At 34.5% G+C, this 14,113-nt stretch overlaps 1 protein-coding gene across 1 annotated transcript in view; it reads right to left on the bottom strand.

The window, feature by feature from the left end:
- The window catches only part of limk2 (LIM domain kinase 2), a 39,411-nt gene extending 29,255 nt beyond the window's left edge, over positions 1 to 10,156 (bottom strand). The window contains exons 1-2 of the mRNA XM_056457548.1: positions 9,923 to 10,156; positions 9,244 to 9,340 (exon numbers count right to left, since the gene is read on the bottom strand). Coding sequence (XP_056313523.1) covers positions 9,244 to 9,340; positions 9,923 to 9,938 — 113 coding nt within the window. The 5' untranslated portion in view covers positions 9,939 to 10,156. The remainder of the gene's footprint in view (positions 1 to 9,243; positions 9,341 to 9,922) is intronic.
- Between the last annotated feature and the right edge of the window lie 3,957 nt (positions 10,157 to 14,113).

Genomic DNA, 14,113 nt, shown 5'->3' with positions numbered 1-14,113 from the left:
TCAATGATGTCAAAGGAGAGACATAAAGTACATGCAAAAACATCTATTCACTCGTGACAGAGACAAAGTCCAACTGGGCAACACACAAACCCTATAGTTAAGGAATTTGGGATGTGAGCCAAAACTAGTCATGAAACTCTCTCGTGCAACCTCTCTCCTGTCAGACAACCTAGCTACAATTGGAACCTGATGTTGAGATACAAGCTATGCCACTTTAAACTATTATCTATTTCCCAAAAGAGAGGAAAAAACGAACCTAATTAAAGACCTGGACCTGCATAGCACTTGCACCTTGAGGCTTTTAAAAAAATAAAGGATCATTTCTCCAGGGGAGACAGGAAAGGATACATGAAAAGGAAAAAGTTCCTCTTTACATGCCACAGCTTGTTTTGCCAGACTAGGTAGAGGTGAGGAGGGGGAGAACTAGGACCTACATCAGATGTGAAGCACATAATGGCACCATAAATTAGTACAGGGAAAAGTACAGCCTTAGAGGCAAATTGTAGTACCATAAAGAATGGCCAAAATATGCACCAAGAATTCAGTGTGTACCTGCTGCATTACTGATTCCAAAACAACTGTCTGCATAGATACAGTACATGTATACAATAGTTATATATAAACCTTTCACATTGTTACTGTTGTAGTATACAGTGCTCAGTATATATGACTATACCTATACAAATTTCTCATTTAAATTAATATTTTCTATAAGATGCTTTACATTATATCTGTGCATAACATTAAATTAGTCTGTACTGAAGCCAAATCTGTAATAATAATATCTGGTTATTGAAAACAAAGAAAGTAGCAAGCAACCACATAGCAATGCCCTGGCAACTGCCTACAAGACCCTACAGCATCATGGAGACAATATAGGGCCCTATGAAATACACTTTTTCATTTATTAATTATTTTTTAAAAGTACAGTATTAATTTTTCGGGACTTCATAGTTAACATAGTAAACAATGAACAGCATATCCAATTAATTAACATTTTGAAACCTTTTACGTAAAATTATAACACTGGTGAGATGAATCTAACAGCTCTATAGAATAAGTTCATTCACAGAAATTCAGAACCTGCATATTAATATTTACAGATGCTTGTCCAAATCACATTTTGTTTGGATGTTCAGCAGTACTTTAGACTTCTTAATTACTATTTTTTGTTCCAAATTCTGACATTCCATGTTGTACAGCTATTATATAAACTATATACAGTTAAAGTCAAAATTATGAAATATATGTATATCTATATATTTATGTAAAAATGTATATTTTTTTCTTCCAAATTTATGTTTAATGGAAGGAAGATTTTTTTTCAACACAATACTTTTAATAACCAATTTCTAATAATTTTTTTTTTGCTATGATGACAGCACAATACTTTAAAAGATATTTTTTCAAGATACTAGTATTCAGCTTTAAATGCAATGTAAAGGCTTAACAAGGTTAATTAGGTTAATCAGGCGAGTCAATCTGAAAATGGGGCTAATAATATTGACCTTAAAATCGTTTTAAAAAATTAAAACTGGTTTTATTGTAGCTAAACTAAAACAAATGGTTTTTGTCTAGAAGAAAAAAATATTATAGGAAATACTGTGGAAAAACATTATGTTAAACATTATGAACGAACATTTCATTCATCCCCTCGTGACAAATTGGGGTATTAGACGCAAATAAGGACTGGTGAGTGTTATGGAATTTAATAATGCATGCCAAATGGAAAGACAAAAAAACTTCCACATTTTGGGATGTGTGTGTGTGCACGGTCCTTTACTGACAGCCGTGTGTGTGGATCTTATTGACGGCGATATAGATAAAGATATAGATAAAGTACATCTTATTGAACATAATTTATTTTCATCACCAATTATCATAGCAGAACAGTTTCTCAAGCAGTTTGTGATGCATTTTGGAAACAGGAGATGAGCCCCTGTTCTAAATGCGCCACCTGGCTTGAGAAACCTGTTCTCAAAGATTTATTATTTGGGTAGCACGTGTGTGTGTGTGTGTGTGTGTGTGTGTGTATTCCTCGTCATTACAGTGCCCTTAAGTCATTAAGACTGAAATGAAGCAGCCAAGTCCAAGTTCCAAACTAAACAGTTTTGTTAGGAGCATAAAATACATGATTCTACATACAACAAAAGCCAAGAATTAAAAATAAATTGTCTTTGCCTTGTGTTGCTGGGGCAAAAGTGTGAAATTAAACTCTCAGACGATGATAAAACCAGTCAAACTGTTTGGAAAAGAGTTTCCTAATTTTTATAAGACACTGGTCAGGAAAGGAGACAGCCACCAAGTCTGAACCAAAGCAAAGTCCAAGCATCCAGGCAGGAAATCATCTCCAGGCCATGTTCCAGCAGTACAATGAGCTTTATACCCACAATGAGGAAAACACAAATGCTCTCCAGTGCTGAACGGATTAACAATTAATCTTCTCAAATGCCCTATTAAAATTGATTTGGCGCACAATATGAACAGCTTGGCCTGCGGAATGAATGGAAATATCTAAGGGTTTACTAACTTCTAGTAACTTTTTTTCCACAGCTTCAGAACTCTTTAAGAGTTAAGAACTTACAGAGATTTAACAGTTAAATCAAGGCTTGCATGCTGAAGGCCAACCATCACTTGAAACCAACTCGACAAAGTGCCAAAGGGAAGCGTCTGGCATGCAATGTTCTGCTGAAGGCCTCTCTCTTTGGTACGCCGTGTGCCAGAAAAAGGGAACTAGAGGGAAAAAAAATGGGGAAAAATAAAAAAAAATCCACTCAATGGAATGAACGTGGGGAGGATGTGGAAAAGCAACATAGTGCTGAGACGTTCTGATAATGATCACATTAGTGTGAGAAGGCCACCAAAGCCTCAAGCCTGTCGACAGAACGGCTGGATTTTGGCCATGTGCCCGGCTGCTGCCTTTGTTTGGAGGAATGTTGACAAGCTCTGTTTCTAGAGGGAGACACAATAAGCAGAGTGGGCAGAACCGCGACATCCAATCTAGGGACACTATTATGTTTGCCCGTTGGGTGAAACCTGCTCACGAGTTGGGCAACCTGTGTTTCGACAATGACATCATAGCAGATGAAAAGGCATGTGAATCACTCTCTAGTAAACATGGTGAACTAGAACATCTGTGAGGACATGAGCAGGTGTGCACGCATGACATAACTTTCACCTGTGCGCCAGATGCAAACTAGACATGGGCCGGTATAAGAATCTGATTGTATGATAACCTTGGATAAGATTGAAACTGTATTGAAAGAGTAAACGTAAATATTTAAGCATATGGCTCGGTGAACAGTTGAGTTTTAATATTCATATTGAAAATCTCAGGCCTAAATTGGGTTTTCTTTTTCGTATTAAGAAGTGCCTTCCTTTCGAAGCAAGAAAAAGAATTATACAAGGCTGTTTCCTTTCAGTGATAGATTATAAAGATGTAGTCAATATGCATGCAAACCTGCTGTTATTAAAAAAGCTGGACAGTATATATCATGCTGCAATATGATTTGTGACGAATGCATTTTCACGTACCCATCATCGTTTTTTTGTACAAAATGGTTTCCCTGCACCAAAGAAGAAAAATGCGTACGCTTCTATTCGATGCTAGGGCATTATTGGCATTAAATTCTTATAAATTACATTTAATTGTTCCTAGAGTGTTTACAGAGTTTGATAAAACTGCGTTTTCCTCCTTTGACCATACATCATGGAACAAAATGCAAGTGTCAACAATTCCATCTCTAAAAAACGTTTTTAGTCTAACCTGGAAGATGCATGTCAATGTTTTGTGTCAATTTTAATTAGTGATATTATATGTATGTGTATTTTTGTATCTGAAACTTTTTGTGCTGCCATTTTGGCCAGGACCTCCTGGTAGAAGATATGCATATATCAATGGGAAATTCCCAGTTTTAAGTTTTAAAACCTTGACTTTTCTAAACCGCGGTAAACCTTGAAAGCAGTTTTTGTCCCAAGCCCAACATTTTGGTCACTAAATTTTAAAATATGTATGACCATTTGGACTGTCCAAATGGCTACCCAGGGAAAAATACATTTAAATGTATTTTAAAATAAAATACCAAAATACCTCCTTTTTAAGTGCATCAAAACAATCTACAAAATATAGCAGCCACAAATGTATCAAAATAAAATGCTGTATTTTTGTATTTTAAAAATACTACAAAATACCTTTTTGCCACCTCGTTCACCTCTACTCTTACTGTAGTAGATATCTTTTTTTTTTACTTGTTTTTTTTTTATTATTCATTTAGTATATTTTTTGTACAAATTTCATACAGAAAGCCCTGTTCACTGCAGAGAATGAGTTAGAATATAGTACTATATCTGTTGATTGTTTCCACCCATTGTGTGACCAGTAAAATTTATATAATCTCTGTATAATGATTATTCACTGTCTTAACATTCTTATATTTTATGAAGTGTTTAATTATTATTTTTTAAAGATTTATTTATTTATTAAGTGGATAGAACAGTATTTCAGACAAGAAGCGAAGTGGGAGAGAGAAAGGGGGTATGGACGGGAAATGTCCTCAAATTTTTTCACAGATTTTTTTTTTGTGCTATTTTTTACTCTTCAATAGGCCTACTCGATGTATATTTCTGAAAACTAAAAAAATCCAGTTTTAGTCATTTCTATATATAATTTTCACATAATTTTTTTTCAATGCACAACATAAAAACATATTTCAAAATTACAAAAAATTGAGTTGTCAAAACTTCTTACAAAGTAATTTGTTACAAAATATTTAACCATTTTTCCATCATCCCTATCAAATAAAAATGACAAAATACTATCTTGTATTTGCAATAGGTATTTGAAATGCATCATCATAAATACTGCCCATCCCTGCTAATACCTACACATGGATCTAAATGTTCTAAAAGAATTTAGACACTGCAATACTGTAATGTGAATAAATAAACAGTTTAAAATATGATATGTGCTTAAGATAGAGGGTTATTATTTTTTTTTTAAATGTTCTTAAACTTTAACTTTACACAAACAATGGGTGTGGCAAAGATTCAGCATTTCTATAAGAGTAATAAATTATTTAAAAAATACATTTTAAATCTTAAATTCTAATATTTCACAATTATTACTCTTTATCTTCATTTGATTTAAAAAAAAATACAGCTTTAGTAGGCCTGAGAGACATCTTTCAAACCCATACTCAAATCTTACTGACTCCAAAGGTAGGCCTGAGTATGTGACTGGGGTATTTAAATAATTTAAATAAACCATAATGACCTAAAATACTAGCATTATAAACTATTTTCACATCTCCATTGACTCAGAGAAGACAACAGCTACTCTATTTCCTGTTCCAGTTCACAAGGCAGAAAAACCGGCATCATATGAAATAAAAGAAATTAGCCAAACCTTGACATGCACTCCAAGAAAAACAAGACAGATAAAGAACAAACACTCCTCACTTCCTTCATTCCACTAGCATTCACATTAACAAAAAAACATTCAGCAACCTGCTCTTGTCTCCGTCACGTCTATTAGCTCAGATCTACCTCATTCACAACTATACCTGTTAAAATAAATAAAGGAAAGAACATGCATAGAAACCCAAATAGCCATGTTCAAAAGTCTGAAATAAAAAAACTCGTGCTAACAAAATTATTAAAGTCCTCATGTTTGAAGAGGTTACATTAATCTTAAATCTGTGTTTTACTATTGGATTCCTAAGTTCATTTAATAATGAAAAGCAATACAATACAAATAAATACAACTTAATTTAGTTGAGAAATGTCAACAAATAATTATGCAATAGTTAAGATGGTAATCAAATTTTGGGGGTAGAAACTAAAAGCAAAAAGTAAAAGTAAAGAGGGAAATTCAGAACCAGGATGCATTTGGAAGACATTCCAGCCCCTCCCATAATTATAGTCAGACCAGTCATTAAAGCATAAAACGTTCAGGCTGTCCCTCTAATCACAAAAGGGGCATTAGTTGGACATTTGACAGAAAAGGCTCTACAGAAAAGGAAAAAATATAGTCTTGTATGTCTAGAGGAGCTATGAGCCGATGTCTGGGAATGTGATGGCTAACCAGAGAGGAGACCCTACCTGCACCGCTTACAGGAATACAGGGAATGACTGCCATAACATAAAAAGGATTCCAGAGGTACAAAGAGTCATAACCAATTCAACGAATGATAAATAAACACCTAAAAGAAGTAAATCACTAAATTTATTACTTGTGTGTAATCAATCACCAAGACCGTGGCAATGGACCTTGTGATGGTTTTAAGCCAGAGACAACAAGCTTATATATGCACGATTCAGCTGGGAAAACTCTTAATTTATCTTTACCCAAGTTAAAACTGGTGAAAAAAATGTCTAGCCTATACACTTGTTCCAGATACACTCAAACTATTATTTTCCCTGGAGCAATTTCTGCCCTCATTAGGGAACACAGCATCTGAGAACCCCCAGAGCCTCATTTTGGTCCAAAGTCTCCCAGCACATGACTGACTCAATTTACGATGACCAAACTGTTCCATAAACCTTGACTATGGACTTTTTTATTTTTACCTATAAGGCAGCATTAAGGCTATTGGCTTTACATCTATAGACGTCATTCTTAAAAATAAATAAATAAATAAATTTGATTTCTTTTTGAATATGAATCAGGCCCCTCTAATACACTTTAATCCCCTGAAATGCTTTATAAGGAACAATGCTTAAAAATAATTGATGACAAACCACAACTAAGAATAGTGCTCATACAAAATGAGTTTCCTGAGGTCAGTTGTTAACTGATGTCCTTTATACAACAATGGTCAATGGTACAAGAAAGAGAAATTATTTGCTGCCCTTAGAAATATAGACAGTATGGCTGATTTTTAACTCAAGATGCAAGCGTTTAGATAACACATTAATCTAGCTAAGAATTGCCAACAAAGACCTTCAAAGAGTTTTAAGATCATTAGCTTTTTCCTAAAAAATGACCTTTAGACATGCTGGCACATGGCTTTTAATAGTTAACCACTAATCAGCAGCCTTAAAGGAATAGTTCATCTACAATTTAAGCGATAGTTCGGCCAAAAAGTCATCAAACAAATTATTATTATTTGACATTGACTTGGTCCAAAGTCCAAACCAGTTTTTTTGTTTGTTTGCTCTGTTCACAAAAACAAAATAAGAATGCTTAAAACCTGTAACCAGGGTGCAAATTACAGAGGGGGGTTGGGGGGTCTAACCCCCCTAACTAATGCTTGATCACCCCTGAACAACATAACATCAAAAAAAAAATATTTGGGGGGTGGGGGGTGGGGGGGGATGGGTTCAGATTTCTTAACCCTTCAATAGTTAAGAAATTGTTTGTTCTGACAGGGTTTCTGCAGGTTTCCAAGTCAAATTTAAGACCTTTTTAAAACCATGAAGAATAAAATTTCAGACTTATTTAGGGCTAAATGCTAAGGATTTTTAATGGCCCAGCAAAAAAAAATGTACTTGCCCTATCAAAGAACTAATTCTAATTTCTAAGCCACATATTTTGATTTAATGTCAAAACAAGCAGACCCTAGTTTTTTACATAAATAATTTTCAACATAACATAAAAATCTTTAAACTCTTTTAACTTAATACTCATTAAAAACTAAATGTGTGGACAACAGACTGTTATAATTTTAGTTATAAATATAGTTTTGCTAAAACTTATTGAGATGCATTGTAGGTGTTTCGATGCATGTTGGATCGATTGGGTAGCTTTATAAACAAGGGAAAATTAAGACCCGTTTAAAAATATTTAAGACTTACAAGATAATGTTTCAGTGCACTTAAGACACTTTAAGGCCTAAATTGAGGTTCTTGAAATTTAAGACCCTGCAGATACCCTGTCTGATCTGTATCTTAACTAAATATTACTACTTCAATAATCGATAACGTAAACATACATTTGACCACCCTTATAAGGGCGCCAAAAATATTAATTTAGCGGTTTGAACCACTCAATATCCCTCAAAACACTGAAAACAAACGTTTGATTAATAAATTAGATGTAATTGAACTAAATTGATAACTTTGGCTCACTCAGGCATATTACTGAACATAACTGTAAAAACGTGACTCCCTCCCTTCCAGATTGTCAATGTATAATTTGCACCCCTTGCCTGTAACCACTGACTTTCCAATGTATTTGTTTTTCCTCTGTTTGTAAATAGTTTTCAACATTCTTTGAATGATCTTCATTTGTGTTTAACAGAACAAAAAACAAACATCTGGTTTGGGCCAACAAGTCACGTGTGAGTAAATGATTTTCATTCAGACATTTCATTTTTGGATGAACTATCCCACCTGTTAGTTTACTCACTCTCAGGTTATGCAATTTTGTGTTTGGTTTGTTGTGCAGACTAATGGTTTTAGTTTAACTTAGGGGCAGCGATTATTAATTCTGTTTGGCCAGATGTGTTTTTTTTTTTGTTGTTGTTGTTTTTACTCAGTCTCAGAGTGTCAGTAGTCGGTGACCTGCATTGTATGAATCAGCAAAGACCACCTTTCAGCTATAAATATTTTAACTTTTTTTTGTAGAAAATAAAAACATCACCTATGCTTTGCATGGCTTAAGTACATTTTAAGCAAATCTTCATTTGTGGGTGAACTATTACCTTTAGGAGAGCTACAAAAACAAGAGACAACAAATCTTTTCATTGCCCCATTTACACATTATAATAAATGTTTAAGTTTACACAAACATTTCTCTTGTGTATATACATAATCAGAACATCTAAGCTGAGGGCTTTAAAATTGAACACATGTTTCATCGAATAAAGCAGACCATTATACAGTCATGTAGGTGTCTAAGACAAAATGCAGATTTCTGTCATCTCAATGCAATAGTCTGCACGTTTTCTCAGAAAGAAAAACTAAAAATAATTCATCTTTGTCTCGCTTGCTTATCTGCAATGATTTCACATGGTTGAGCTTTGAGGTACTGAATCAATTCAGTGGCTGAATATATAAAGACTAGCTGGTTTAGGCTGGCCTATATAGCCTGAGACAGCTGGTAGGACATCCAGCTTCAAAATCCAACCATCAGACAAGGCTAGATGACAAACCACCTTAAGGCTTTGGTTATGATGCTTTTTTCCAACATGGTAAGGATTTAAAAATAGTTGACAACTCCAAGAACAGCACTCGTTCAAATTTTATTTTGACTAATTCCAGCAAGTCTGGTTCAGTTTAAATAAAGTAGAAGTTAAGACCCACTGAAAGCATGAGTTGTGCCAGGCGTCTTGAAGAACCTTCACATGAAAAGCGTCCTGAATCCTCCCGCCACAGCCCGTGCACGCGCGCTCCGTCACATCTGTCAATCAAACATCAGAGCAACGATCAGAGTTGGTGTCTCAAACACAAAACATGATTTATTCATAGAAAAACCGCACATATTACTTTCAATTCCAGGTAGAACATTCGGTGTTTTAAAAAACTAACTTAAGCTTTGCATTATGTAATTTCGCGTTGCTGAAGCGACTGCTAGTTTTATTTTTTCAGCATTTTACCATTAATAATACAACAAATCTATTATTATTATCATTACTACTACTACTACAAAACAGATTACAACTGGAACCCATCTATCTTTTTACAATTGTGAACACAAACAACATACAAAAACGGTTACAAAAAGATTGCTAAGACAAACCTTCAATATTTAGAAACGATGCGATATATATTTGTATTCATTCCTCTAACATTCATTCTAACATTGTTTGTCCACAAACGTCAACAACACACAAAAAACACGCGATCGCACCACCAAATACGTTCCTATACGTTGCGGCGGATTTGTGACAAACTCAACAGAAAGAGTCAAACAGCGGCTAATAAAAGAAGGTCAAGAGTATTTTTTGTGCACAAAAACAAAGCCTGTTTGCGGAATCCTCACCTTCTCGTTCGTCCATGTCCTCCCCGATCTGATTTAATTATATTTGTTCAAGCTCACATGCTGGTCCTAAAAAGCCTGACGCTCACACGGTGCACATCAACGATGCTCCGTTTCTGATCCATCTGTAAGAACCGCAGGCTAAATCCAGCTCAAAATTAACGCAGGAACAGGGTTTCGTCAATTTTCCAGGCAAGTTCAAAGTTTCTCGCTCTCTCTCGTCCGACCAAATGACGTCATGAGATAGAAATGTACGGAGACCGGAAGGGATCAAACAGCATCACCTGAAACAGGAGCGTTTACAACCAGACTGCGCGACAAAACCGGATCCCGTCCAATGATACCGCAGCGACATCTATCGCCGATAGACCGAAACTTGTGCAGGGATTTTCTTTGTTTCATCTTGTGGTCAAGCCTTTTGTCTGTAGGCTACATTGTTCATAGCACAAACACAAAAGCACTGATCTCTCTCTCTCACTCACACATTTCACATTTGAGGTGCTTTATTGGCATGACAAATAACTGTACATTCGTGTTGCCAAAGCAGTGCAGTGTCGCTGCGTACAAACAAGACTGAGGGCAGTAGTGCAAACAAATATGAAAATAAAATATAATACAGAGATAACACAGATATAAGGGAAAAAATACAATAAAAATAGATTAATAATAATAGATTAATGGTAATGTATAAAACAGGATAAAGGTAATGAAAGTTATAGCCCACAAGTGAAAAGTTCAAGTAGTTGTGTGCTGGAGACAGTGGAGCAGGTCATTGTTGGTTTCTCAGGTGGTGGAAGGAGTGCACAAACTGAGCTGCTAACACACAGCAGCACACACACTCCCCAAGTAAGATGGGCAGTTTCTCACTGTTCAACAGGGACTCAAAGTTGTTGTGTATGTGTGTGATTTTCTGCTAGAACTTCTGTAGGTGAAAATGAATGAATATATATCCTTTCCATTCCAATATTACAATGTTCCTTGTTCAAAATGACTTAATTTAAAGCGAAATAATAGTGCTGGGCAAAAATTAATCATGACTGAGTGGTTAGCACCGCCACCTCACAGCAAGAAGGTTGCTAGTTTGAGTCCTGGCTGGGACAGTTGGCACTTCTGTGTGAAAATATTTGCATGTTTTCGTGGGTTTCCTCCGGTTTCCCCCACAGTGCAAAGACATGTGGTATTGAATTAGTGTGTATGGGTGTTTCCCAGTACTGGGTTGCGGCTAGAGAGGCATCAGCTGCGTAAAACATATGCCAGAGGCGGTTCATTCTGCTGCGACCCCTGATCAGACTGAGCCGAAGGAAAATGAATGAATGAATATTTAGACATAAGATAGTTCTATAAATTCTATAATATTTTCCCGTTCTTTGTTCTAAACAAAGCACTTCTTACATTCCTTAACAGGAATCACTTGTTGTGTTTCTCATTTATATGTTGCAAGGGATTAATACACTGTATATAAATAAATAATAATAAAAAACAATACATTTCTAAATTTAATTTGTAGTTAAGCCACAGTTCAGTCAGCAGAAATGCTGTCCTATGGTGAACCTGCTATTGCAATTAGTTTTGTTATTTGTCTAAAGACTTTCTGCATCGGCATGAAAACAGGTCCTACAGCTAGGGCTTTATTCAAAACTGAAAGTTAAAATAATTGAAGCAATTCCTACAGCTTAAATACACTGTAGTAGCATGCGCAGGATATACTTTGGCATGATTATATTAAATTAATCCTAAAAAAATAAAGGTTTTGTAATCCATTTATGGTGCCCCGGAGAATATAATTCTTAAACAAGAACTTTTAGACTAGTGATTAAAGGTTACATTTGTGGTTCATAGGTTCTTTGTGGAGTCATAGAATATAGTATAGAATAGTGTATGATATTTTAACAAGCTGCAGTCCTAGTGCTTTACATTTAATAAATGCATATTAGGACGGCACAATATATAGTTTGAGCATCGATTATTGCAATGTATGTGTCCGCAATAGTCACCTCGCAGGATATGTAGTGTGGGTTATATTAGACCAGAAACCACAGTTCAAAACATATGAGATTTGTGGAGACACTGCAGAATTTAATCAATGCCTGTGGCTTTAGGAGCATTTTAAGTGGGTTTAAAACATTTTAATAGTGCATGAAGAAGGTTAATAAAGATCATTCATTCTTTCATTAATTTTCCTTCGGCTTAATCTCTTATTTGTCTGGGGTCGCCACAGCGGAATGAACCACCAACTATTGCAGCATATGTTTTATGCAGCGGATGCCCTTCCAGCCGCAACCCAGTACTGGGAAATTAATAAAGATTAATTTTATTGATTTATTCAATTTCTGAAAAGCATAAAGCACTGTTTATTTCACTGAATATTTGCTCCACTGTGTTTATTTATGACTGTAGTTTGTTTATTATATGTATATACTAACGTACATGAAAATATATTTATATTTTACTTCCCTACAAAATCATTTCAATAAATCTAAATAAATGACATTCTAAATAGAGCTATTTAAGTCAAGTTCTGAAATTGTTTTTATATAGCAATATATATCGCTGAGAAAAAAAAATATTGCAATGTCAGATTGTTCCAATATCATGCAGCCCTAATGCGTATAATAAAATTTAGAACTGAAAGTACTCCACTATGCTTAAGCTTTCCTGTAAACAGTGTAAGGTGACTCAACTGCTCTAAACAAAAACGCCAGGAGCCTGACTACTTCCCTAAACTGTTGGAACTAAAACTATTCATTTTGTGTGTGGGCTTGTGCTGTGCATTCAAACAGACAAGATCATTTAATTTATTTATAATGTTAGCCCTAATCTCTAAACAATAGTTTTAATTACTCATTTCTAATAACTGATTTATTTCATCTTTTCTTTAGGGTTATTAGGCAAGTTATTGTATAACAATGGATTGTTCTGTAGACTAAAATAAAATATATAGCTTAAAGTTGCTAATAATATTGACCTTAAAATGGTGTTTGAAAAAAAAAAAAAAAAAAAAAAAAAAAATATATATATATATATATATATATATATATATATATACACACACACACACACAGTTGAAGTCAGAATTATTAGCCCCCTGTTTATTTTTCCCCCAATTTCTGTTTAACTGAGAGATTTTTTCAACACATTTCTAAACATAATAGTTTTCATAACTCATTTCTAATAACTGATGTATTTTGTCTTTGCCATGATGACAGTAAATATTTGACTAGATATTTTTCAAGACACTTCTTTACAGCTTATAGTGACATTTAAAGGCTTAACTAGGTTAATTAGGTTAAATAGGCAGGTTAGGGTAATTAGGCAAGTTACTGAATAATGATGGTTTGTTCTGAAGACTATGAAAAAAGTCTTGCTTAAAGGGGCTAAAAATCTTGACCTTAAAATGGTTTTTAAAAAATTAAAAAACTGCTTTTATTCTAGCCAAAATAAAAGAAATAAGACTTTCTTCAGAAGGAAAAATATTATGAGACATACTGTGAAAATTTCCTTGCTCTGTTTATCATCATTTGGGAAATATTTAAAAAAGAAAAAACAAATCAAAGGGGGGCTAATAATTCTGACTTCAACTGAATATTTAGTATAGTTTTGTTTCTATAGTATGTGTGTGTGTGTGTGTGTGTGTGTGTGTGTGTGTGTGTGTGTGTGTGTGTCACATTAAATATGTATAATACCCACACATATATTATGTCAAAACAAAGTTTTGTTTTGAATGCGATTAATCCTTGCCCAGTACTACTAAATAAATAGTTCTAAATGGCTGGTGTGGACTTGTGCTAGCAAATCATGTTCTTTCACATGTTATTGTAGTCTTACAGTATGTGTAGTATTAAATCCTATTTTCCATGGATTTACAGTAATACCCAATCCTGCTAGTTAGAAAGGGGTGTCCACATATTTTTCCCACATATATTTTGCAGATTGTAGCAGTGAAGGTAACTTTTGGAGAATCTTTTCACATTGAGAAAAGATTAGAGCAATATGTTGTATAGTACTTTGATGCAAATTTGCAGTTAATTTGCTCAGCCTCATGGGATTCAAGTTGTCATTTGTTTGTTTGTTTGTTTGTTTGTTTGTTTTTCTTTCTTTCTTTCTTTCTTTCTTTCTTTCTTTCTTTCTTTCTTTCTTTCTTTGTGCAGCAGAACATTAAAAAAAAACTTTTATCCTGGTCAATGGTCATAAATA

The sequence above is a fragment of the Danio aesculapii genome, chromosome 5, assembly GCF_903798145.1.
Source record: "Danio aesculapii chromosome 5, fDanAes4.1, whole genome shotgun sequence".
Taxonomy (NCBI): Eukaryota; Metazoa; Chordata; class Actinopteri; order Cypriniformes; family Danionidae; genus Danio; species Danio aesculapii.
This window is presented reverse-complemented; position numbering and strand designations above follow the sequence as displayed.